At 44.7% G+C, this 26,454-nt stretch overlaps 2 protein-coding genes across 8 annotated transcripts in view; one reads left to right on the top strand and one right to left on the bottom strand.

Moving 5' to 3' along the window:
- Positions 1 to 26,454, bottom strand: part of LOC408676 (CREB-regulated transcription coactivator 1) — a 31,187-nt gene that overhangs the window by 1,677 nt on the left and 3,056 nt on the right. For 2 of the 7 annotated variants that reach the window (XM_026439296.1, XM_006568858.3), the window contains exons 2-11: positions 25,298 to 25,546; positions 7,739 to 7,958; positions 5,709 to 5,814; positions 4,113 to 4,239; positions 2,906 to 2,953; positions 2,244 to 2,405; positions 1,950 to 2,057; positions 1,686 to 1,847; positions 1,339 to 1,344; positions 310 to 372 (exon numbers count right to left, since the gene is read on the bottom strand). In XM_026439296.1, coding sequence (XP_026295081.1) covers positions 310 to 372; positions 1,339 to 1,344; positions 1,686 to 1,847; positions 1,950 to 2,057; positions 2,244 to 2,405; positions 2,906 to 2,953; positions 4,113 to 4,239; positions 5,709 to 5,814; positions 7,739 to 7,958; positions 25,298 to 25,546 — 1,251 coding nt within the window. The remainder of the gene's footprint in view (positions 1 to 309; positions 373 to 1,338; positions 1,345 to 1,685; positions 1,848 to 1,949; positions 2,058 to 2,243; positions 2,406 to 2,905; positions 2,954 to 4,112; positions 4,240 to 5,708; positions 5,815 to 7,738; positions 7,959 to 25,297; positions 25,547 to 26,454) is intronic. The other 5 variants (XM_006568862.3, XM_026439297.1, XM_006568859.3 and 2 more) reach the window with 4 other exon arrangements.
- On the top strand, positions 21,773 to 23,435 carry Obp1 (odorant binding protein 1). The gene is made up of 6 exons (NM_001011590.1): positions 21,773 to 21,894; positions 22,566 to 22,647; positions 22,752 to 22,840; positions 22,912 to 23,014; positions 23,103 to 23,167; positions 23,338 to 23,435. The coding sequence occupies exons 1-6, from the start codon at positions 21,817 to 21,819 to the stop codon at positions 23,353 to 23,355; spliced, it is 435 nt and encodes a 144-aa protein (NP_001011590.1). The 5' UTR covers positions 21,773 to 21,816; the 3' UTR covers positions 23,356 to 23,435.

Here is a 26,454-nt window from a genome sequence, read left to right as displayed (position 1 = left end):
ACCAAGAGGAGAGGGAAGGAAGGAAGGAACTGGTGCTATTTGAACCAGCGAGAGGATAAAACGGAGAACGGAGGAGGAGCGTCTTCTCGAATTCGATACTGGCCCCAAGACGGCCAATTAAAAGCGGCGACGATCGGGTTTCGGTCGCCAAATCGTGGGACGCATCGATCGATCGTCGGCTGATACGAAAAAAAATAGAGAGAGAGAAAAAGAAAGGAGAAAAAGGAGGAAGGCGCGAAGAAAGAAAGGGTTGGTGCGTAAATTTTTCAATTTTTCTTTTTTTTTTTTTTTTTATTTATTTAATTTCACCTCTATCTGCGTGCTCCAGGTGCAACCAAGTTCCATGAGCTGCTGCGCGAATTTCGGCCAATCCTGACGGATGCGGGCAACAGATAAACATCAAGGCTTAACATTTCAATCATCTTCCTTTGGGACTTGAGAAGAGAAAAGAAAAAAAAAAAGGAAGGGGGAGAGGAGAGGCCGAGTCTCGTTCCGGTCGAAATTCGGTTCGAAATTCGCGAAGGAAGCGAGCTCGAAAGAATGCACCCGCTGCGTCTATCGATCGGGGGAGGGGAGGGGAGCGCGGTGAAAAACGACGCCTGGCCACGAGCGGGGAGAACACTCGGTTCGAGAACGAAACGAGAACGAAATCGAGAAAAGTTGGGCGGAGGAACGCGGGAGCAAAATAAACGAGCGGAAAAAATTCGAAGCATCGAAGCATCGTGAGTCATCGTTGGGGGAACGATGGAGGAGATCCTTAATCGATAACCGCGATGGATGATGACCGACCGATTCGGCCAACACCGGGCTCATGGATTGTTAACTCGCATTACGATTACCTTATTAATCGACGGGAGGATGCTTCTTAATAGGGAGAAAGGAGAAGCCATACCAAAAGCGAGAGTGGCGAATAATTGGCGGTGACATGTGCGCGTGGAATAATTCATGTCGCTTGACCTTGAAGGTCAGTCACCGTGGAGGAGGCGGAGGAGGAGGAGGAGCAGCGAAAATCCACGAGCCGCGCGATCCGCGGGACGACGACGGGCTTTCGGGTGATGTTCGAACGAAAACGAGGGGAAGGGATGCAAGAGAGAGATATATCCGATAAGCGTCGATCGAGAGAATATTTCGAGATATAATAAAATGAAAAAAAAAAGGAGACGCGATCGAGGAAGATAGAATCGTGCAAACGATATACAATCGAATGATCCGTGGGAGGCGTAATCTAGGTAAATGAAGGAAACTGTGTTCGAAAATTCGTATATAATGTATATATACGTACCTAACGGCATCCGCAATTCTTACGCAAAGAGAGATCGTAACTGGTCGCGTACTTACCACTCCCTTCCGTATGCACAAACAGACAATTACGATCCGATTAAAACGCGGCGATACGAGACGGGAGTTGGAGCGAAAACGTTGGAAAAATTTCGAATTTCGGGTGAGGAAGGAGGAGGAGGAGGAGGAGAGGGGAGGAATAAATACGAAATACTTTGGATTATCCTTCTGGAGGGCGTGCAATTTGGAAGATGTTCCCCCGAGCGATGGATTTTTTGCTCTTCTTTTTCTATTCTCCGTTCGGGGCTTGCTCGAGGATTGCTCGAATTCGTATTCGCGTTGGCTCGTTGCCAGGGAAACTAGATAAATTAGAGATAACGAAACGGGCACGCGTTCCATCTACTAACCATCGTGAACTGCTCGAAATCCTGTTGAAGCGCCGCCGCTTGTGCCTGGTTCATGAAATAACTGTTTTGGTCGATGCTCTCCGACGTCAAGTTCGGTGGACCCGGGTGACCCGTGGGGCTGGGAGGCGCCGATGGATTATTGCTGTAGCTCAACGGGCTCCCCTGCGATCGATCCCCGAAAAAAAGGATCGGCCAAGGATTATATTTTTATTTCACCGTACTTTTTTTTTCCTGTCCCCCCCACCATCGCGAGAACGCGCTTACTTGAATCGTTAGCCCGGGCGACGACTGCGGCGACGGCCTGTTCACCTGCTGCGAGGATCTGTACGAGCCCAACGAGTTGAGCTGCGGTTGCTGCGTTTGCGACGACTTCTACGAACAAAAACCAATATATATACATACATATATATATATTTTTTTTGCAAAGCTTCTTTTCTCAATAAATTCTTTTCTCTATAAGCTATTCTTTTCTAAATAAATTCTCTTTCTTTCGACGGAAAAAATTAAAACTCGAATAGGTTTTTTTTTTTTTTTAAAGAGATATTCGATGCAACTAACCGGACTTTGCGGTGGCACAGGACTGTGCGGTTGCTGATAAATGTAGTGGTGGCCGGCCGGGCTGTGGGTGGTCGCCGTCGGCGGCTGGGCCATCGGCGGTTGTTGCGAGTAGCTCTGAAGATCCTGTTGCGAAGTACTTGTGCTGTTCTCCAACGCCACACCCTGTTCCACACGGCATCACCGTTATTACGAACCATCGCTCGCCCGTGTTTTTCGCGTCGTTCGGGGACTCGGCTCGATTCGATCTCCGCGCCGATTCCAAGCGTTTCGCTTTCTTTAAAGTACGAAAAAATCGAACTCGGACGGCTTCGTTTATCGCGCAACGGGTTCGATCGGATTAATTTCTCGCCTCCTCGAGTCTCGTAGTGAATAATTCGGGGTGATTCGATCCGGAAGGTTTTTCCAACCCCTCGATTCGATCTTTTTTTTTTTTTCGTGTCGATATATATATTCTTGTTTCTTTTTTTTTTTTTTTTCTTTCAGCGAAATTGACGCAACGAATCCCGTGACTTTCGAATTCTACTCGATTCTAGTTCGCAAGCAATTTGGTTGGCGCTATTGCACGACGAGCGAGACTTGATAAAAGAACTTGATTAAGAGAGGGAGGGGAAGAGAAATGGAATTATAATATCGCAAAAACAAAAAAAAAAATTGCCACTAACCTTACACGTGTGAAGAAACCTAGAGTTAACAGGCACTGATAAATGGTTCTGCAAAATAACAAACACAAACGAACACTACAACAAAGGCAAAATAAAAAAAAAAAAATGAAATTAAAGAAAAAAAAAAAGAAAAGCAGGATGCTCGAAATTTAATACGACGGTGCTATATAATCCTTCGAGTGGGATGGAATGGAATGGAAACAGAATTTCGAAATTTCGTGGCAAGAAGTTGAGAGAGAACGAGGTGTCTCGTTTCGACCACGATTTTTTACGATCGAGAAACGATCGATAAGGATAACAACACCGAAATCGAAATTGTAAATTTCCTCCTCTTTTCCCCGTCGATAAAAATCCTCGAGGATCGAGATCCTCGCCGATTTTATTTATTCGTGGCCGAGAGATTCCGTTCGAGTGATGCTTATCATCGAGGCGCAGAGAAACATTTCTTTTTTCTGCATTGCTCTTCACGGAGAATTCTCTTGCACGATCAGACTCGCATTTCAGGCATTAAATAATAACCGATCTGAAATTTTTATCCAAAAAAAGAAAAAGAAAAATCCGCGATTTAAAAATTATACGATGAAGAGAAAATTTTTTGAAATAGGAAAAAACAAAAAAAGAATCGTGGAAGACATATTTCCATCGAAATCTGAATCGATCGTAAATCGTAAGGTTTGAGGACAAGGCCGAGAACGTGCCTCCTCTTCCTCCTCCTCCTCCTCCTGCATTTATTCTTCAGGAGAAAAAGCAAGGTAAGAGAAACAGGCCATAGTTCACGGATGCAACAGCACTCTCTACTCAGCCCTCAGAGAAACTATCATTACGAGAGAATATTTATTTTTTTTATTTATTGATCCTGCAAAATGTTCGTGAGACTCTAGAATATACCAACATTGGGATCATTTCAAAGAGAAACGTTTTCTCTTCAACTACGAAGGCTACCTTGATGATACGACGAAGAAAGAGAGATTCGGGAAAAGGAATCATTGGTGCATTTTCATTTCTCAAATTTTTATTCACATAGAGAATTTTTATTTCAAAAAAGAAGAAGCTACGAAATTGTGCGGGAGAAATAATTATTCCACAGAGATGTTTCGAAAAAGAAGAAGCAACGAAACTACGAAACACGTAGGTTCCTGGTTGAGAAGAAATAATTCGGATCTTTACAGGATAGAAACTGTATAGAAGATTAATCGGCGGGACTTACGTTGCTGAACGGCGTCGTGCTGCTCGAGTGATCCTCTTGATCCGACTGGAAATGGGCCAGGTCGGGCAACGATCGCGTGTTCCCTATGGGAATTTGCTGCCCCGCTGGCTGAGAGCTCGGATCTATGCTGCAAGACAAATAACAATCTCCAATCTCTCCGCTCAGAGAGCGCGTTTCCAACCGTGTCAACGTCCCCCCCGATACACTCTCCAATCCTTTCCCCCCGCGTGATAACTGTCGATAAGATGGAAAGAGAGGGCGAGACGAAGCGAAGGGGAGGAAAGAAGGAAAGGAAAAATCGACGAGAAGGGGGCGAGACGAAGCGAAGGGGAGGAAAGAAGGAAAGGAAAAATCGACGAGAAAGAGGCGAGACGAAGCCAAGGGAAGGAAAGAAGGAAAGGAAAAATCGACGAGAAAGGGGCGAGACGAAGCGAAGGGAAGGAAAGAAGGAAAAGAAAAATCGACGAGAAGGAGAGGACGAGACGAAGCGAAGGGGAAGAAAGAAGGAAAGGAAAAATCGACGAGAAGGAGAGGACGAGACGAAGCGAAGGGGAAGAAAGAAGGAAAGGAAAAATCGACGAGAAGGAGAGGACGAGACGAACCGAAGGGGAGGAAAGAAGGAAAGGAAAAATCGACGAGAAGAAGAGGGCGAGACGAAGCGAAGGGGAGGAAAGAAGGAAAGGAAAAATCGACGAGAAGGAAGCGAGACGAAGCGAAGGGGAGGAAAGAAGGAAAGGAAAAATCGACGAGAAAGAGGCGAGACGAAGCCAAGGGAAGGAAAGAAGGAAAGGAAAAATCGACGAGAAAGGGGCGAGACGAAGCGAAGGGGAGGAAAGAAGGAAAGGAAAAATCGACGAGAAGGAGAGGACGAGACGAAGCCAAAGGGAGGAAAGAAGGAAAGGAAAAATCGACGAGAAGAAGAGAGCGAGACGAAGCGAAGGGGAGGAAAGAAGGAAAGGAAAAATCGACGAGAAGAAGAGGGCGAGACGAAGCGAAGGGGAGGAAAGAAGGAAAGGAAAAATCGATGAGAAGGAGAGGACGAGACGAAGCGAAGGGGAGGAAAGAAGGAAAGGAAAAATCGACGGGAAGGAGGCGAGACGAAGCGAAGGGGAGGAAAGAAGGAAAAGAAAAATCGATGAGAAAAAGGCTTCAAAATTTTATATATATATATATATATATATATTCTATATATATATATATATACCGTGATCGGTATGTGCGATGCAATGCGCCTCGAATACAATGAAAGACGCGCATAAATAATGCATAGGGCGCAAGGATAGATATATTGTATGTATTAAACTGTTCCATAAGTTTCTTTTCTTTCATACGAAATGGATTCGTGACACTGTTATTAATTTATCGCGCTATATTAATTGTTGGGAATTTGCAAAATATCGCCCAGTTACGGATTGGAATCGTTTGTCGTGGAGAGAAATTAAAATATTGTTTTAATAATAAGAATAATAGAATCGTAGCAGCTTTTCTCTTACGGTCGATGTAATCTTGCATTAGCCTCATATATATATGTATATATTAATATAAATTTCTTCTGATTTTTCTTCGATGATAGAGAAGACGAGAAGAGTTACTCACTTGTTTCCAGGCACTCGGGGTATCTCGCAGGAGGATCTCGGCCGTTCGATGAATCCGTAATGCAAGTTTCTGTTCTCGCTCCCGGATCCGCTTATGGGGTGTTGATCTACGCGAATATAAGATAAATATAAGATTAGTTTGAAGGAGGAAAAAAAAAGAAAAGAAAAGACAAGCAAATTTTTATTTCGTTTCATTTTCACGGCCGTGAAAATGTTCGAAATTACGAAATTATTTCGGGAAAAAACGCGGTGGCATTGCGGTATCATCGTAACGCGCAAGGCGGCGGTGTACGATTTCGCCGCGGCAACGCAACACCGTTGTAACGCTAGTTGCTAATATTACGGGGACGGGTATAACGTTTCCGTTCCGTTCCGTTCCGTTCCGTTCGTCCCTCGTGTCGCCTCGTGTTCCAGGCAGATTAACCAGGGAAACCGATCGAAGCGTGTTGTTTACGACGGAATCAGGGAAACGACGAGGGCCGGTGACCTCTTTCGAAAAAGAAAAACGCTCCCTTCGTTTCGAAAAGAACAGGATCTTAATTTGATCTTAATTTAAATCGAGTTGCGCACAAGAAACCCGTTAATTTTTAAAAGAGGAATCGAAAAGAAAGAGCAAATGTGAGGAGGGAGCGAGACAGGGAACCTCTATTTCTAGATATACTTCATTTCTATTGTTTTCACAATGTAATGTATTTTTATAAATTAAATTTTAATATACATTTTTTTTGTAATTTATAAAATAGATTAGGATTATATTGTCTCTTATATTACCATGATTTGATTTTAATAAAATATATATTTTTTTCTATTTAGAACTGCTGAAAGTTGATAACATCATTTAAAGTGATTTAACTCGATGTCTTGGGATTCGAGAAAGCTCGACGATCTCGTCCCCCGAAATCTCTCGAAATTCGCAAAGTTCAACCACGGATGGGAATTTCCAGAATAGGAAGAGAGCCTCGACTCGAGGTTCTTTTTTAATTCCCGAAATAATACTCTCCCTCCTCCTTCCCCGTGCGATTATTTATCCGTGGGGGCCCATTGAGAGCGTTTATCACGCGAGTTGGATTTTTCCTCGAGCGAGACGGATCGCAGAGACGACGCGAAGACTGACTTAACGCCTCCGGAGAGATTACGTTCTAGATTAGCCTGTCCAATTTTATTTACCCTCGAGGATGCAAGAGGAACAAGGAGAGAGAGAGAATCTTAACTCTTCCGACCGGACGGGATCGCGTCTCGCGGGCAATTTTCGAGGCGAGAATTGGAGAAAGGGGGCGAATCGCAGGAAACATCGGATCGAATATCCGACAAATTGAACCATTTGTCGCGCGTCGCCAGATGGCGCGCGCTTCCCCCCACGAGGGGATGGATGCAGGCTTTCTGCGACACACGGAATTCAATTGCGACCGGTTATAACAAGCGGCCGTCTGATTGCCGCGCGCTCCCCCCATCCTTCGAAAAGTTTGCATCTCCTCCTCGAGGAGAGAACGTATTCGATCGAATTTAAATCGACGGAGGAGAGAGGGGGAATGAAAATCGGGGGACGTGAGAGGGAAAGGAGGAATCCGCTTAATTAGTTAAATTTAAATCGTTACTATTTATAAACTAAACATTTATATTTAAATTAAATTTATTTCTAAAAAAAACTAGATATTAATAAGTTCGAATAACATTTAAATTTCTAAATCTATATTAATAATTTTATCATAGTTTAGCTCCCTTTTTTTCGAGATATTTAAAATTATTAAATAAATTTTAATCAACCCCCATACAAAAGGTACAAAAATAAATTCTACATTTTTTCATTTCACTTTCATTTTCATTTTCATTTTTTCATTTTTAATCATAAAATCATAAATTATTTCAAAATAATCATTTCCACTTCGTCTTCGAATGAATCCTCAAAAGCAAAAAACATCCGGTTTCCGAGTAAGCAGACGCGGATCTTTCTTTTTCGAGAAGAAAGTGTTATCGTAGAAAAATAATAATATATTTGAATTGTGAAAAAAGAGAAGAGGTTGGAGTGAGTACCTCGCCGATGGGGGATAGTGGTGGTCGATTGGCACGCTTCGTTGGCGCTCTGATGGAGTGCCGAGTCCGAATTGGTTCTCCTCCACGTGTCCGGGGGCGGCGGCGACAGATACGGGACGCCGCTGTACGGCGAGGTATCGTGCCTCTTCTCCATGGGCCGCGACCGCATCGGCCCGACCCCCATGCTCCTTCCCCTCTCGTTGTTGCGGTACGGCGGATCCTGGAAAAAAACGTGAAACGTGAAACGTGAAACGTCATCGCTCCACGAAACTCGCTCGACGAAATTTTTCGTTCGTCCCACGAACGCTTCTCATTTCGCATCCTGTCCGTCTAAACAAGAAAACGAGCATTCTTTTTTTTTTCTCTCTTAAACGACGATCGAGTTACGAAAGTAGGAAGGAAGTGGACGATTTTCAAGGTGGAAACGAGACACGAGGCACGCGTCGAGAAATTCCTGCGAAATCGCCGCGATAACGAACGAAGCCTCGAGCCGTGTACGTGGAAGAGGGGAGGAGTGGGAAGGGAGGGGAGGAAATTTCGTGCTCGCCGCGTAAACTAACGAGCACGATTGATGGTTATACTCGATATCGTTCGACGACGATGATGATGGTAATAATAATAATAACAATAATAATAATAACAATAATAATAATGATGGTAATAACGCGAGGAACGAACGTGCGTTCGGCAATGTTGAACAACAACAACCGGTTGTCAATTTTCCTTGGTAAACGTTTCGAAACGTGGCGAGGGGAGGGGAGGGGAGGGATTATTCGTCGCGAATTATTCGAAGATAGACGGGCCGATAAGAATCGATGAGGATACTATAATTAAAGTATCCTTCGATATTTCGCTGCGAGAGAGAGTAGAGCCGATGTCGTTCGTAGCATCGCTCGATGTCAAGGCGGTCTTCGACGACGGGAGACGGCGACGGTTACGGCGGAGGCAGACGCGGAGGGAGGGGGACCGAGCGAGCGAGCGAGAGAGAGAGAGAGAGAGAGAGGAGGTTTATAGCACGACAAGATAAAAACGAAGCGCGACCGTGAACGTGTACGAGGAATCGCCGCGAGCGTCGCTTCTAAAGCTGTCCGCGGACGCTGAAACATGTTGCGATGCAGACACTGTCGAGTCGAGCGATGGCTTCGAGTTCGATCAGAGACTGAGCTATTCCAATATTACATATTCGAATGTGTAAATCCATCGCTCGATATCTGTATCCGTAACATCTTTCGACACGCTTTAATACATATATATATATATATGTATGTATACACGCGTCGACTCGAGCGATGGGTTTAAATTAATCGCCTCGCGCGCAATATTGGAAGAGGTATACTGCAATTTCGCGCGTGCCAATCGCTCGAGCCAATGTCTCCAATGTTGCAAAATATTTCAACGTCCACGAATCTTGAGGATATATATATATATAGCGTTGAAACGCCTCGTGCGATTTAACTTTCGGTGACCGAAGCGATAGTTTCGAACGATCGACTCGAACCCATCGCTAGCCCGCATCGCAACGTGTTCGCTAGGCCGCTTCGTAGCCCCGGGCCGCCAACTCTTTCCATTCCCCGAGTTGAAACCGCGCTTTCAACTTTGCCCCTCTCTCCTTCCTCCCCCTCCTCCTCCCTCCTTAGGCCAGGAAGATTCACCTGACCCTAATTTAGAATTTAGATCGGAGTCGTGTAAATATTCCCGGGGACTTACTCGACGTCGTTATTTGGAACTTTGTACGCGATTGAATAACCGCGAGTCATCGGCCGGCCGCCGGCCCGCGTGCGCGTTCTTACGATCGTAAATCTGTTCGTTGTTCACACGCGAGTCGTGTCGCGTCGCGGGACAAGGTCGTTTCCCCTCGATCCCCCCCCTCCCCCTCCGCCGCGAAAACGAACGAATATCGGCGGAAAAAAGGAAAACGAAACGATCGTTTCTCTCTACGGTGTGTATCTTATGTTACGAACGTATATAACGTAATATACGCGGTAAATCATTAATTATAACAGCGAGCGAGCGAGCGAACGAGCGAGGTGCAAGGTTCAAGGAGAGCCGCATTCCCCGAACGGCAGAAACGCGAGCCTCCTATTTTATAAACGCGACACGCGTGACACGCACACACGCGACGTTCGTGTCGAAAGAGGGGAATAAAAACGGGGAAGAGGAAGAGGAGGAGAAGAGGGAAGGGGAGGCGGAAGAGAAGGGGATTAATTCGCGAAAAAAAAAAACGTTGTCCAATTTGTCGGGCTACCCGACTTCGATTCAGACGCGCCTCGCCTTTCCAATTTTAGCGTAGCAAGAATTGTATGGCATAACGATATATTTTTAGTCGGTGGTACGTAGCGTACGTATAGATGATACGCGTGCTTTCTCGAGTGTCTTCCGTTGAGGGGCGGGGTGCGTCGTTCCGGGGGGGAGAGGGGGCCAGCGCACGGTGTAAACACGCGCAGCAGGCGCCACCAGCCACGCCGAATTTCCACCGACACACGTGCTCGGGACAGTTATGCTCCCTCCCCTCCCCTCCCCTCTCCTCTCGAGCCTATTCGCGCCCAATGCGAAGCCGATCCTTCCCTTCCTTGCCCGCACGTATTCGTACTTGTTACGACGCGTTCGACGACGACGGTAAGAAATTTGTGCGCCGAGAGAAATTGTGTCCGGCCGATCGATCGATCGGAAGGGATGGGGGAAGGGATGAAAGTGGTCTCTTCCTCGCTCGAGGAGAGACCATTGCTCCGCTACTATTTATAAAAACTGCGAAACAGCGAGTTTCGCAGGTGAAACGGTTGTTGTAGAAAAAAAAAAAAAAAAAAAAGAAGAAGAAAAAAGAGGAAAAGATGATAAGACGAAGGCGAGGCTACGGTTAAGTAGTATTTACGACCGGCGAGCGGAGGAACTCGGCCTCTTATCGGTGTGGCGCGAGTCGTTGAACTTGCATTAAAAACATCTGCCAACGATCGCGTCGTGTGTAACCCAACCTATCCAACCTATCCCACCGAAAACCCAGAAACAGATTTTCTTCTCTTTCTCTCCCTCGCTCGCGAGAAACGAGATTGCGCTACGCGCAACAAACGAAACGAGCCCTCGGCGATTCTTAATGAGAGAATCGAGTTAGCGAGACGCCGAAGGGAGATTAATAAACCGTGAACCGGTATGAACTGGTATGAACCGCGGGTTAAATCGGCTCATTCGATCGCGGCAATTAGCCACGATTACAGATATCTTCCTTTCTCTCTTCGTTAAAACAAATTCGAATTTGTATCCCTTTCACAGATTAGGATAGGAACGAGAACACGTTCGATAGATTAGGATAGGAAGGAGAAAGAGAGAGTGATGGTGATCGCGAAACATCGTAACGAGACGGGAGAATAACGGGACGGCTACGCTAAAAATAACAATTTCATCAGTTGCACGGGCGCGCAAGGAAGAAGAAACTGACCCGAGTGAATCGGTTGGAGAGAGGCGGACATACATACACACGCGCGCTTTCCTGCGCGAAAGAGAAGAAAAATCGAGCGCCGCCCGTCCCTGCTCGCCATGTGTCCTCGCGCTCCGCTCCGCAGTTTCACACGACTGCTTATTACCTAATAATTCCCGTTGAATTATAACAAACGGGTTTCTTCTCCCACGGCGTACGCGCGTGCGAGTCGAATATTCGTCCGATAAATTTCTCACCGCTGCCCGTTTAACGTTCCTTCTCGAGCCGCTCCATCTCGCGATAATTCGTGAATTGTTTCAGCGGCAACAACGATTGGACAACGTCCAATAATATATATATATATATATATATAACGAGCCCGCGATTCTGTTTTACCTCCGAAAACGGTTACGGGTTTGAGGAGGCGACTCCCATTAGGAGGCGAGGAGAGAAGGGAAGGGAAAAAATTTACTCGATCGATAATAGAACTCATCGCGTTAGTTGTCGAAGCAAACAAACGAAAGCCCACGAAACGAAACCGGTAAATATAAACGCCTACAACCGGATTTCTAACCGGATTACGAGGATCTTACATTTTTAAAGATGTTGGAGTGATTCATCGGGAACGATAAATATCTATGCATCGATGAATCGTACGACGTATTGTGTTCCTTCCTTGCTTGCCGAGATGGGGAAGAGGGAGAGGGGCGAGGGAAACGTTATATTCTCGACGATCGAGTGGGAAATATCGCTGTGGCAAATTTAACGGGAAGGTAGGCGTAATTTAATTATCGATAACACGAGGATGCATTTAGGTTTCAATTAGGAAATGCGAGCCCGCGCATGCACGCACCGCCAGCCGGCGCAACCTCGCAATTCCCGTTACGTTGAACAGCGCGCTGCGCGGGGCTATGTATACCACCGTAAACAAGGTAAATTATCGAGGCACCACGTAGTACGTGCTAGTGGTGGTAGATAAATTTCACCGTCCTTTGCTTTGCCAGTAGCAGCAGCAATAACAACAACAAGGACGCAACAACAACAACAATAACCTCTAAGCTCGTTCCCTCGAATTGTCCGCGTTCTCGACACAACTGTTCGAGGGAACGCGATCGATTTTTCGGTAGAACGAGAAGGAGAGAAAGGAGGCTCGATTTATTCCGGTTTTGGAGCGAGACGGAACGAGAGGCGGTTTAATTTCGTAGCGGCTTGCTTTCGCATTCGCATCCCGGATTTCCGCGTCGGCCGATACGGAATATGGGTGACGTAATTCCACGGGGGATCGGCGGAATTACTTACTGGTCGAAACTTATTTTCAGTGAGCTCGCTGGCGCGCGCGCGCGCGTGCCATGCCGATGCGATACCGAAGAGTGTGAAGAGCCGGTTACCGCGGTTTTCGTCCGTGGCAATCTCGCTTCGCAACGTCCAATTTGCATACGATAATATGCAAAGTGTATCGGTAACGCACGCATTTGCGGTGACGATACAAGAATAATCTCTCTCTTTTTTCTTTTCTTCTTCTTCTTTCTCCTCTCTTTTCACCAATGCACATCCGATTGAACGGATTCGAAAAATATTTCGCAGCTTCGATCGAAACGAAAGTCTCTTTTCGAAAGCCTCGGTTCGAGGAAATCGTGCAACTCGATAAAAACTGATTACATGGAATTAAAAAAAAATAACAAAAAAACTGGCTCGTATCCAGTTTCCACGTTGGATCCGCGGAAGAATGTCTCTGGGAAAAAGGTAGAAAAAGTGGATTCGTTTTTTTTAAACGTCTTGGAAAATCTCGCGCGCGAGAAGAATGGAAGAAAGAGAGTGTTCGAAGGCGAATTTAAATATTATTATAATATTGCGAATTTTCTTGAACGGCGGCGGGATCATTGTTATATATATATATAGACTCTATTAAACGGTGTGAAACAATTAAACGAATTATTTATATTGCCTGTTCATGAATAAAAAGGAAAACAAGTTTTTTTTTCTCATCGGGTAAAAGTCAATTAATAAATTATCATAAAAATCGAGACTATCCATTCCCTCCCTCTTACAACCACGCACTAACAATCCTTTGACATTTCAATCCCCCCGTAATCTGCGTACATTCTACAACAACTACGTTTCGATCATCTACCTTCATTTCCAGCGTGACAAATGGATTCGATCCAACGGGAAAGGAAGGACAAACAGGTAAACAAGAATATTTTATTCCCGAGATTAACGAAATTTATCTAATCTCTCGTTCAATCAATTTAATTTTCATCGAAAAAAGTGTCCAACCGTCCCTCTAGCCGGAACGAATAATTGGGATACGAAAAATGGTATTTGGGAACACACGCATGTATACGCGACGTATATAATACGAATCGAGTTGGAAGAAGCGAGGCATTCGAATTTGGGGAGGGGGGGATCGAGGAAAGAGGAGACGTGTCCGAATTGGCGGCACGTGTCACGGTTGGACGGCGCCGATTTTTAACGCGCGGCCATTTAAATACAATCACGCGCCTCCGCACGTGAGCTTCCGTTAAGCGTTCGTTAAAGGTTATTCCGTTTCCGTCCTCGGCTCGAATTCGTCCAGCCGAAGGGAGAACGCGCTCTCGCGTCGCCGAGAATCATCGATTCCTTCGAGCAATTAAGTAAGTGTTGGAGCCGCTCGTTAGAGATCGCGTGTTTCCGGCGAATGAGAAAAATATTCCGACCGCGTCGAATCGCGCAACAACACGCTGCGTACGCGCATGCGCAGAGAGGCGAGATAGGGCTCGAATTGCCGCTACGTGTGCCGATTCTGAAAACGTTGCCTTTGCTACCGCCCTCTCCCCGCTTCCCCCGCTCCTCTTAACGACCGAGAATAACGCGCCGATTATATGCCTCGTTTCGCGCGTTCACTTCTTCGATTCGACACGGAAATAACGATCGAGATTATCGATGAAAATTTTTCAAACAAATTGTACGTGTATATATATACAAGGTGTATATATATAAGCCAGAAAAAATAAATGTCGACGATTATAACAAACGTAGTTTTTTAGCACGAGGCTGAGAAAAACAGATATTCTTAATTGGCATAAACGACGTTTAAAATTTACGAGAAACGACTTTAAATGATTGATACCGGTAGGTGAAAGCGAGCGTAAAAGTTGGCGTGCGAAAATATCGAGGCTTTATTTATCATCATCGAGCGATTGAAGTTTGCGTTGCGGAGCGAAGCGAGAGGAGAGAAAATGGCGCGAACTTGGACTTGCTCACGAGTTAACTCGTGAAATTTTCGCGTACCAACTTTTGCCCTTGTCAAAGATATCCCATGAATAACGTTAACGTCCCGGTTTGTCACACCGGATTTTCCGCTTTCCGTACTCGGCCACGACATTGAGAAAGTTCTCAATGAAGTGGTGGCGCTCTCTCGCGTTTCGAGAAATATATCCCGAAAAAACAAATCCGGCTGATTCATCCGTTTCGCGGAAGAACGCAAAATAGATTTCTCCTATTTCATCGTTGGACGTTTCTTCTCCAATTTCCAATATTTATCCCGATATCGAGAGAAAGAAGGAATTAATCATTTTTGAAAACCTGTCCAAAATTGTCAAGGATAAATATGGTTAATTTTCTCAGAGGATCACGAGTTCATCCTCCAGTTCTTCTTCTTCTCAAAAATTCTAATTCGATCGTGAAATAATTTTCGCAAAGCTGCTTTATATTTTACTAATTACAAAGATAAACATGTGAAACGAAAGGAACGCGCTCGAAGAAGGTTCGCTCGATAAATATCGCGACTCCTTTCGTTTGTACACCTGTTAGCGAACCACTGCACGCGATCCGCAAAAATAGTAACGTGTTTGTCTCTCCGTTGCATAACCTCCCCTCGATCGATCCAAGTGAATGAGCGGAACCCGAGGGGAGGAAGTCTTCCTTCTTTTCTTCTCCCGAATCAAGAAAAGCCGCTAAAAGGTCATCGACACTTCGAGAACGAGATTATTATATCATATTTCGAACGAGAAAGAGAAGAAAAGAAGCGAAGAAACGATTCATCTTAGAAAGGAGGAGGGGAAAAAATGAGAGAGGATTATTCAACATCATCTAATGATTTATTAAATATTCAGACTGTCCTTCGACTTTTACATTCGATATTCAAGGACAGAGCGGGAACGATCGAACGCCGATGACACTTTGTAATTTTATCCTCTTCTGACCCCTTATGCACCGTTCGACAACCACAGGTGCAGTGGGACGAGAAAAATTATAGGAGATCAGCCACGGCCGCTTGCGCGCAGGGAGAGTAAGCCGACTTCCCTTCCAGGGAAAACAACCTTCGATATTATTCGCGGACGCCACCTTTCGTCCAGGCCCTAATTCCGATCAAAAATTTCCAAATACGCAATTTTTCCAGAAAATTAAATAAATAATCTTATCGATCGATATATATATATATACATAAATACAGAGCGTAGGCGGCGAAGTAATTCGAGCGATATTTCGGAGAGAAAAATCGAAGTCGCAGAGGCGAAGGAACGCGGGACGAGTATGAATGGCGAGAGGAACGCGGAAGACGTTGGAGAGGTCGGGAACCGATCGGTTGACGAGTGGGAAGCTTCCCCCTTGCCACTCCTTCAACCCCTCCCCCCTCCTCGACTTCGCCGCTAGTCCTTTCAGAACGACTTCGCTTCCACCCACGCAACCACGTCGGGACACCCACAACCGTCTACCACCGCCGCCGCCGACCTACTTCCAACGGCCGACTAACTCCTTCCCCATTCAAGCCTGCAGCAACCGACGTACACGCACAGGATCAGGATTTACCCGTTGTTTACCCATCCTCCCCACTCCACCACCCTCCATCTCGCCCGAAATTTCGACAGAAAAGGAACGAAAGTTGAAATAAAATCAGGAAATTTATCTCCACGAGATAAATTTAATTTTTTATTCTTCCCTAATTTTATATATATATGTACATTTAAAATTATCGTGTTACCGGATGATATTTGAGGCTCGTAATCGGTTATTTTGGTTCGTTTAAAAGCGAGTTTATACGCGTATGAATAATAACGCACGATTCGAGAGAATTGGAATTTGAAAAGGGAGAGAAACGGTGGCGCGAGACAACACTGTTTACCGAGGCACGAGGCTCCGAGTAACCTTTAACGATCCCCCCCTCCCTCGCGGAGGGGCTCCGTCTCGGGAGGGGAGGGGGGAGGGGCGCGCGGCCGATCGACGCCCACGCGCCCGATTTTCTCTCCGTTGCTCTTGCAAGGAGCGATTGGCACGGGTCCGTGCAAACAACGCCACTTTCTTCGCTGCGAACGTAAACGTGCCCGTGAAACGCGCAAATAAAAGCGAGGAAATTTATGGAGGCGAGAATCGCCGCTCCCGTTTATATATATATAATTGGATTCCTCGCTTTCGTTTACGTCGTTTTTTTAATCTTCGTTCGAAGAAACGAAGGTGAGCGGAAAGGTTTGCGGAAAGATATCATCGGACGTGTAATCATGGATTGGAGAAATGGGAGGAGGCGGCCTCTCGAACGGCGGATATCGATCGAGTTTCCATCGTTTCCTTTGAACGTGCGCGCCGAATCGTATATATCGCGGGCACAATTCTCGCAAGGAAGGAAGGAAGGAAGGAAGGCACGACGGGAGACGAGCTCGGTGCGCTTCGATCGATGAATTATGCAAAATCCAATTATATATCCTGTTATACATCTGGAAACGTACCGCTTTATATATCTCGGGAGGAGGAGGAGGGGGAGAGTAGACGAAAGAATATAATAATAAACGCGGGCAAAGAAGAGAATTGTCGTCGGATCGATCGAATTTCCCCCGGCTAATGACACGTTGAAACCGGGCGGAAACGAAAGATTCTATGGAAACGGAGAGGAAAGGATCGCGTGCGGCGAATTCCACTCTCTCTCGAAATATTTCCACGCATTTATATATATATATATATACAAGCGACGAAAGAGGTTCGTGCACGGCCACCTGTAGAATAAATAACGACCAGTCGATTCGAAGCAGGCGACTTACGGGATCGTCTGGTCGAGACAGGAGAGGGGGGGGGGGGGGGAGAGAGAGAGGAGGAGGGCAGTGGCACGTGGATTCGCCGGGTGGGCGATCGGCAAGGATTATGCAAACATTCGGATCGGATGGAAATAACTGGTTTTCGACGGAAGTGGGAAAAGGTAGGTAGATTCGAAAATTTGCATCGAATCGATGGAGGGAATGGTATAACGGGTTGGAAAAATGGAAGGAAATGTGTGAACCGAGGAGCTTGCGCGCGATCAATAACGTTGTGTAATAATATTGCACAGATCTATAATTCGAAACGGGGAGGTTTAAACGGGAAATTTCTATCTATTCTATTTTCGAATCATTTTGTTTCAGGAAGCAAGGAAAGCTTAAAAACCTCGATCGTTGATTTGCAACCAAGACGCCTTTGATTAACAATTGTTGCCACGTTGTATTCGTTGCGCGATACTTGGTTACAACGAAAATCTGGAAAGGGTGGATCGAAACAGAGGGAGGGAGGGGTGGGCGATAGTTGCCGGGGGTTAGCGGAACTGGGCGCAGTTGGAGCTGCAGCTGCAGTCACGAGCGGCCAGTAGCCATCGACGTGCCGCTAACGAAACAGGCGAACGAGTACCTGCAGAACACGATCAATACTCCGCTATACGAGAGAGTGCACTCCTCCGCTCCGAGCACGTGTTCCCGTTTGTTTTGTTCCTTTGTCCCCCTCCTCGGCGTTCCACCGCTCTTCTACCCTCCCTCTACAACGAATCCAGCTCTTTTCAATCTGTCCACGCGAATCTTCCTTTGAGAATTAATAAAAAAAAAAAGAATAAATAAAGATTCGCGTTGAGAGAATTCCGTTTATTTCTTTCTTTCAGGTTTCGTTATTAAAAAAATGATCGAATATATCGAGAGAAATTGAAATTAACCGATACTCGAATTATACTCGTTTAATCGTCGCGCATAAATTAACGGGGCATCGAATTAGCATGATGAAACTGGTCGTCCAGTTACCCGGACACGGATAACGGACACGAGGCATTAATCCCCGCGACAGGCTGATCGTAATTGTGCCACGGTTAAAATAACCTGAAAATTTCGGATCGGGATTTTCGTATGTATACACACACACGATCTTTCTTAATTAAACGTAGAGGGGAGAAAATTGTCGAGATCCGCGTTATCGAGAAGTGAAAAGAAAAATTGTAACCCGGGAGTAATAGTTTTCTTTCGTCTATTAAAAATAGAACGGTTGTTGAACGGTTGGGAAGACGAAACGAAGAAGAGAGGGGAGGGGAGGGGAGACAGATGTGTGCAGGGAAGCGAAATTGTATGTATATATATATATATATATGGAGCAACGGGTATCAATGTTCGCGGCAGCACTCCAGAATCTCGGGGCCAAGAGGTTAAAGCCGAGTTTGCACGGGAACGTAAACTCGGCCGCCCGGCAGGTGGGCCACTGCACGTGCGCGGATGGCAGAAATCCGGCGAAATTCGATCGATTCCGGAAGGAGGGGAGAAGGAAGGTTCGGCGAACATTGGGGCGCTAACGGGGTTCGCCAGCCAGCCAGCCAGCCAGCCAGCCAGCCAGCCAAGGCCTACGAATCGACTCGTGCTAAGAAACCGAGTGCTCTCTTGACCCCGTTATCCCCCGCGGTGCGTTCCTTCGAGCGATCGAAACCCGACCTTGGCTTCGAGAGACCGATGCGCCCAGCCTCTCCTTCTCCCCTCCTCTCCTCCCCAGCCACGGATGGAACCGTCGCCAACCGCCTTCTTCCTCAACCTCTCCCTTCCAAAAGTCCGGATAACGGGGTGAAAGAAATCGCGAAATTTCAATTCGCGATTTTCCTTCGGATCTTTTTAAATATAAACCGAGCCTCGCGCGAGCCACGGAAGCGGAACAACTCTCCCTTTGACCATAGCCACGGAATCGAATTCGGCACGGTACGGTTAATTAACGGAGATGGAGATTTCACGCGAGTTAGTTAAAGCGCGCGATCGATCCATCCCGTTGTTGCGTGTTGCGTGAAATCGCGAACGAGACGATCAATCCTCTCCACCTACTGTGTATATTTCCCGTTCGTTTCGCGCCAAGGATACGACGAGAACTCTCTAAATTTTTTAGTACGAGTCGTTACGTTCGTCTCCGAAATTTCACGGGACCATTAGTTTTTATATCCGTCAATAAAAATGCGGAGTCCGATAACGCGGGCCAATCGTCGTCTTCCTTCTCGCCGTTTCGCTCCGTCGATAAATGCAATTATCGTTGGACGAGAGGATCCAACGCGCGCTTCGCCCTCCGCTAAACCGACTAATATGTGTATATACTCGGGCTTCGTTACGTATAATTTCGTTAAACTCGCAAAAACTCGGCTTCTTCTGAAACGAAGAAAAAACATCGCGCCCGAGTATAGGTTGTGTATACGAGCAAATTATACGTGGTTGCCATCGTGGAACGATTCGAGCGAGTTATAGCCGATAACTAGTAGAGGAAAAAGATGCGAATTTTTTCGATGATATAACGCAACCGTTGCGTAACTTTCAATTACTATTTTTCCTTTTTTCCCTTTTGTTTTTTCTTGTTTTCATTTTTGCTCGCCATTATTTTATCCGATTGTTATCGTAATCCGAATCTTTGCTTCTGTTGAAAAACGGAAGGAAACGATCGATCGATTTGTATAAATAAAATTTAATTCTTGGATCTTGATTAGACTCGCGAATATTTACGATTCGACGACGTTTCTTTTTTTTTTCTTCCACGTTATAATTTTTATTACGACGTTGCAAATATTATTAATCTAAGGAAGAAACTTGCTTTCCTTTTCTCTTCATTTCAAATGCCTCTCTACGCCTTTTTTCCCTCGATAACCTTATTCGTCCGATATATTCCAATAAACATTGTGCACACACACCTCGCAAGAAAAACTATTAATCATGATAACGCGAGGCGCATTCTGACCCGCGTGGTCAGAAAATTCGTTAAATATTCGGGCTGCCAGAACGAAAAATATCGACGAGCTTCCCCAACTTCGTCCCAATTGCGCACAAACACCGGGGAAATATTCCAGGATTCGGATTTCATCGGCTCGATATCGTTCCGCTTTTCAGGAAAACTTACACCGGCTCAGACCTTGCTAGTTCACTGAATAAGTGATATATCGCAGGCTCTAGCGCGCAACGCTAAAGGAAAGGAAACGGGCGGTCGATCGCGATTTCGTAGCAAATTACACGGAGCGGAAGACGTGTTAAAGCTGGTAAACAAGATTTTCGGCTCGTCCAAGCGTCGTCCCTCGCTTCGAAACGTTCGGATATTTTCCAACTCCTCCTCGTGACCAATTCTCTCCACCAATTTCGACCCGGCTTCGAGATTTCCTCTGAACCGTGAAATTGATAAAAGGTAGCGGGAGGAGAGAGGGAGTTTTGTTGGAAGAACTCGGTCGGTAATTAAATTCGAGAGGTGTGCCGATCGCGGCGCCGCCCCTAAAATGACGAATTCCTCGATGCTTTTTCTCAAGGTCGTTGAGCTAACAGGGAGAAAACGAATCTTTATCTTTTCCTCGCACGATCTTGAATAATACGCACGCATCGATCCTCGTAATATTCGCGCGTATTTTCACGCAGTTTCCATTATTCTTCGTTCTTGATTCGTTTTAAAAAAAATTTAAACGATATTTTTTTCCCTCTCAATTAAATATAAAGAACGTGAATCCGATAAACGTTCTTTAGAATAGAGAAAAATTTTTATCAGAGTGCAAAATATTTTTGAAGCTTAGCTTTTTTAAATTTCACGATTCCAGCGTGATGTAATATATTTGTAACGTACTTATTTATACATTTTTTAATAAAAAGAACACAGAGTCGTATCCCATTAGGTATTTAATACCAGATTACGATCCGAGCATCGCGCTCTTGCGTTTCTCTCTTCGTAATTCGATATAATTATCCTCGAGTGGCAACAAATGGTTTTTGCAAACGAGTCATTAAAGGAAACGTAACGGGCGTAATTTCAGTAATCGCGAATCTGCCAATTCACGTTGTTGATTTCCTCTACAACGCTTCTGTTGCACATAAAACGATATTAAAAAAAATATATATATCCTCTTTTTATTTTACTTTCAAACTATTGAATTTATAACAAATTTCTAAAGGGATGCAGCGAATCTGCCTCGATGCCACTCGATCTCTTGGCGAGGAAAATTAAGCAGTGTTGCCGTTATGCGAACTCGATCGTAGATGCGACAACCTTTCGTCTCGTCACGAGTTTCAAATTTGTACGAAATTTAAAACTAAACTCTCGAATTTAGAAGAATCCAAAATTAAATTTCCAAAATTTTTAATTTAACTTAATCCAATACAACACTTTACCGTTTTTTACCAATCATCGGTAAACAGAAGAATCGGAGAGGAGGGAGGACAGGATGCGCTCAGGGCCACGGGCGCACGTGATCCTGAAAGAGCGCACTTCCGTCGCGGGGCCGAAAATTAGCCGTGTTTTCTTCGGCCAATTACCAAAAGGACTTGAATCAGCGCTTCGACCGACCCTCCTCCCCCCTGCACACACGCCCACATCCCGTGCACCCGTTATAAAGAACCATCGACGCGTCGCGGCATCCATTGTACGCGAGACAACGCGTGTGTGCGTGCGGGCAAAATAATTGTTACGCGCGAAGAGCATGGCTAGCAACACGAAGCAAGCCTTCATCTATTCTCTCGCCCTCCTCTGCCTCCACGCGATTTTCGTGAACGCAGCGGTAAGCTTGCATCCAATTTGCATTCAATTTCGATTCGAAGAGGATGAAAGGAGGGGGATTTCGCCGATTATTCTTTTACTCGCCGTTAATTTTATTTATGTTTTTTTTTTAAATAAGTCGCTTCTTATGAGATGTAGAATAAGGCTAGATCTTTTTTTATCTCGAATTATTAAGATCGTGAAATATTGTTTTAATAAGTTTTCGTAAGCGTGAAATGAGTCGATGAATTTGATTTTTCGTCATTAAATTACTTTTATTCGTAGAGAAATTAATAATAGAGAAAATGAAACAAGAGGTATATATATAGCAGAAGATGCTATAAGAAAATATACCGCGGAGAATGAAATTTGTAGCCGACGAAAAATCTGCAGGAGTATCTTCGAATAAACTATTTCTTACCAATGATAAAAAAATTAGAAGGAAAAATATTCTACCTGCCCTGACGAAGAATGCATATATATAAATATATATAAATATATTAAAATATAAAAATTTCATGAGTTAATTTCTGTATCTTCGAATCTTCTGAAGAATTAACATATATTTCAATCTCGAGAAATTGATATCGATTCCACGTGGATAATAATTGTAGAATTATTGATTTTATAAAAGGAATACAATAATCGATAATGATTTGGAGAATACGCGAGTTTCGACGGATTTTATTTCAGCCGGATTGGGTGCCGCCCGAGGTGTTCGATTTGGTCGCGGAGGACAAGGCTCGGTGCATGAGCGAGCACGGGACGACGCAAGGTTAGTAGAATAGTCGAAGCGAGAACAATCAAAGAATATTAAAAAAAAATTTCGAAAAGTCGCGATCGATAAAAATAATATTTCAATCGTCTCTCAAATCGTAGCGCAAATCGACGACGTGGACAAAGGGAACCTGGTAAACGAACCGTCCATCACTTGCTACATGTATTGCTTGTTGGAGGCGTTCAGCTTGGTGAGCTTCTTTTTTAAAGAAACGTTCAAAAACATTCATTCGGTTGAGGATACAATGGGATTCTCGTTTAGGTGGACGATGAAGCGAACGTGGACGAGGATATAATGCTGGGCCTGTTGCCGGATCAACTTCAGGAAAGGGCTCAGTCGGTCATGGGCAAATGCCTTCCAACCTGTACGTGTATTCTTAATTATTAATTAATTAATTAAAGAATCAATTAAGATTTCCAATAATTTCTTCTTTTTTTTTTTCCTAATTTTAGCCGGCTCCGATAATTGCAACAAGATATACAATCTCGCCAAATGCGTCCAAGAATCTGCACCGGACGTAAGTGAGAAATTCTTCTTTCGTTATACTCGATGAATAATTCTTATAAGTAACAATTATCTTAACAAATTAACATGCAATTCTTCTTAACATCGATATCTATGCAACAAACGACGAAAGCGAAAATGTGCATGCAGAGCAAAGCAAAGTAATTGGACTTTCTTTTTCAGGTATGGTTCGTTATCTAAGGGGACGCGACGAGAAGACTATTTTTCTGGGAGGATCGAGAACAGGCTGTGTTGAAAGAAAGAAATAATTGCGAAATAAATAAAAAAAAGAAAAAGGAGAGACTCTCCCAGAAGAAGAAAATCCCAGAAGAAAATGCTGATACGATAACCGGTGAAGAGATAAATACATAAAAATGTGTATAATGTAGGTGAGAAAAGTGAAAAAATATACGAATATGAGTGAACGTTCCTCGCTCGTCGAATAATCAAACAAGAAATTTCTCCAAGTTGTATCCGCTTGCCGGTGTGAATAATTTGTTTGGAAAAGCGATAATAACGTTTATATTGAACGGTAATATCGTTACGTGATGATCGAACGAAGCGCGATTTCCAGCTCATTGATATCCACTATAATTTGCATGACAATTCCAATTCGCGGGTGTCTTCGATTTATATAGCATAATTGTACGTTTCGTACATCGAGCAACAACCGTGTCCCCGACCGCATCGTAATAGCGATGTACGATACGCAAAATTTGCCAACTTGTTTACTACACCTGTTGTTTCGTCCTTAAGGCTCGAGATCAATTCCTTTTAATCGCTTCGTCGTCGATTACTTACGTAATATTATTCACTCGAGAGATTCAACGTCGATTCGTTTCGAAATTTTCTCGTCTGAAGAGGTTTTATTTCTTTTCTTTTTCTTCTCGAAAACAGCAGAAAACTACTAAACGCTATTACGGAATTGGAATTAAATTAAATTCTAACGCGATTTAATATTGGGGATTTAGGAATTTCAGAGTCTCAAAATCAAGAAAAAAAAGGAAAGAACTGTTCATGCAAGTCAACAAACGTTTGACGTCCATTCCGATATCATGGCAATCGAAAAAAACGTTGCCTCGAGAAACAGTTATTATTATTATTATTATTCTCGCGTTCACACTGTACACGATCGTGCAAAAGATTCCTTCATGCAGAGAAAGAAGAAAAGAAGAAAAGAGGATAGGAATAGATCGAATCGGAGCGATTGCGACTCGTTCCTGCGTGTCGTTTCCTCGAGAAAGCTTAAAGTTTCGCAAACAAGGTAAAGGCGAGCGAGATTTCGTCATCGATATTTCGCGTCGGAATAAGGCGTTGGATAGTTTGGAAAGTTTGCATAGAGCGCGAGACCGGCGGCGGTCCGATTCCGCCTTTCCACAGCTTGTGCGCGGGATGGAAAGGGGAACGGACCGAAAACGGAACGAAAACGTTGCAACGCAGCGCACCCCCTCCCCCTCCCCCGGCCGCCCGGCGTTGGAAAGGAGAAAAATCTTGAAACGTCTATTTTTACGCGGCGACTGGAAATAGTTTAATGAAAGGAGGCACGCGATCGGCACCGTACGTTGCTCCAGCCCATGAGTCACGAGTTCGAAAGCAGGCTCGCAACAAGTAGAGATCTCCCACACGGGTGTAATTGATCGGTGGCAATACCGTACGAAATGTTATCTCGAACGACTCGATAATTCGCGACCGCGGGACTGTCTCGGGCTTGAAAAAACGAGTGAGAGAGAGAGAGAGAGAAGAAACGAGAGAAAGCGTATAACATTTACTTTAATTCTTGCTCCTTGAAAACCATTGGTCGCCACCATCGCGCGTTTACTCGCGTTCCCTACGTCGTTTGGACAATCGATCCGGATCCTTCCATTTTCTGTGTCGGCTCGCGTGCATCGAACGAATCGTTTGCAGAGGGCGCGGCGGACGGCAGCGTAAGGGGAACGGTCGATCGATGATCGGGAAGAAAGCAGAATTTGCAATTTTTTTTTGGAACGGAACGAAGAGGCGGAACAGAGAAAAGGCAAAGAAAAAAAAACGGGTGCAAGCACGAATCTACGTGTACACATATATGTGTGTATATACGAAAAAGGATGAGAAGTGGGGGGAAAGAGACACTAGATTGACACGGTTGTTAGAGATGGGCCAATACCTTAAGGTCGATCGAGTGGATAGCGGCGTTGTGCGACGATGCGTGTTGTTTCGCGTCATTGGCGCAATTCGCGTTGTTGTTAACATTCGGCAGAGAGCCACCCGCCCTGAACTGATTCCCCAGGTTAATGTGCAGGTGTTTGCCGCTGGACTGCGGTGGGCTGGCCCCGGCACTCTTCACGGACAAAGGAGTCTCCAGTACCCCGGATCCCGTGGGACTGGCACACACCGAGCTGCTCGCCGAGTGGATCTAAGCAGGTCCATCGTTCGTATCGGTCACCAACTTGATCGCTCCCTCCGACAATCTACACTCTCTTGCCTCTCCTCGTGTACACTCATCCATGTATATACGCGCGTACGATGATTACACGTGAGAGATTCGCGTAAGACAATTAACTTTTCTTTTTTTTTTTTTTCTACCCTTTTCTAAAATTTTCTAATCTTTTTTCACGTTCAGAACAACATACTCTTGGAAGGGAAGGGAACTTGGTCGGAGCAACTTCCCTTTCCCTTTACCCGTCTAAGACGAATTTGTACCGCTAGGTCCGCATTCCAGACCACCTCTCCTTCCTTTTTTTTTTTCCTTTCGTTTCGAGAAGAAAATTCCAACGATTCGTTGAAGAAGATCGAATTAACGGTAAACACCGAATATTCTTTCTCCTCGTTTTCGAGATATAATAAAGAAAACACGACACGGTGAGAAAAATGGAAAATCGTTGCGATAAAATTGCAATCGCGACCTCTATATACATATATATATTTTTTATAACGAAATTGCGCAATTCTTGCGGTGAAAGTATCAGTTTTTTTCTTTTACGAGCGTACAACGCAACCTGTTTCGCGATTAGATCATGCTGCACCAGAGACCACGTGGGCTCGCCTTTCTCGTATCTCTCTTTCCGAGGGAGAACGCAGAAAATCTATCTGCAATCTATCTTTTCTAATTCCGATAATTTGTTTGTAAAAAAAAAAAGAAAAGAAAAAACAAGCTAACACGACGAATTGATTGATTATGACTCGATAAATTAATTCCATGCCCGCGATCGAAAAATTTCTAATGACTCGGATGATAAACTAGAGACCGATAAAAAAATATCGCCAAAACGAAGTTTCCATTGATTTCGTATTCATCGTTTCTGATTCCCCTTCTTTCTTTGT

Source organism: Apis mellifera, linkage group LG2 (assembly GCF_003254395.2).
Source record: "Apis mellifera strain DH4 linkage group LG2, Amel_HAv3.1, whole genome shotgun sequence".
Classification (NCBI taxonomy): Eukaryota; Metazoa; Arthropoda; class Insecta; order Hymenoptera; family Apidae; genus Apis; species Apis mellifera.
This window is presented reverse-complemented; position numbering and strand designations above follow the sequence as displayed.

Bases quoted from the DNA above. Each gene is read 5' to 3' on its own strand.
- Obp1 (NM_001011590.1), top strand. From the start codon at position 21,817: ATGGCTAGCAACACGAAGCAAGCCTTCATCTATTCTCTCGCCCTCCTC. The intron at 22,648-22,751 runs GTTAGTAGAATA...CTCAAATCGTAG, and splicing joins CGAGCACGGGACGACGCAAG to CGCAAATCGACGACGTGGAC. The intron at 22,841-22,911 runs GTGAGCTTCTTT...ATTCTCGTTTAG, and splicing joins TGTTGGAGGCGTTCAGCTTG to GTGGACGATGAAGCGAACGT.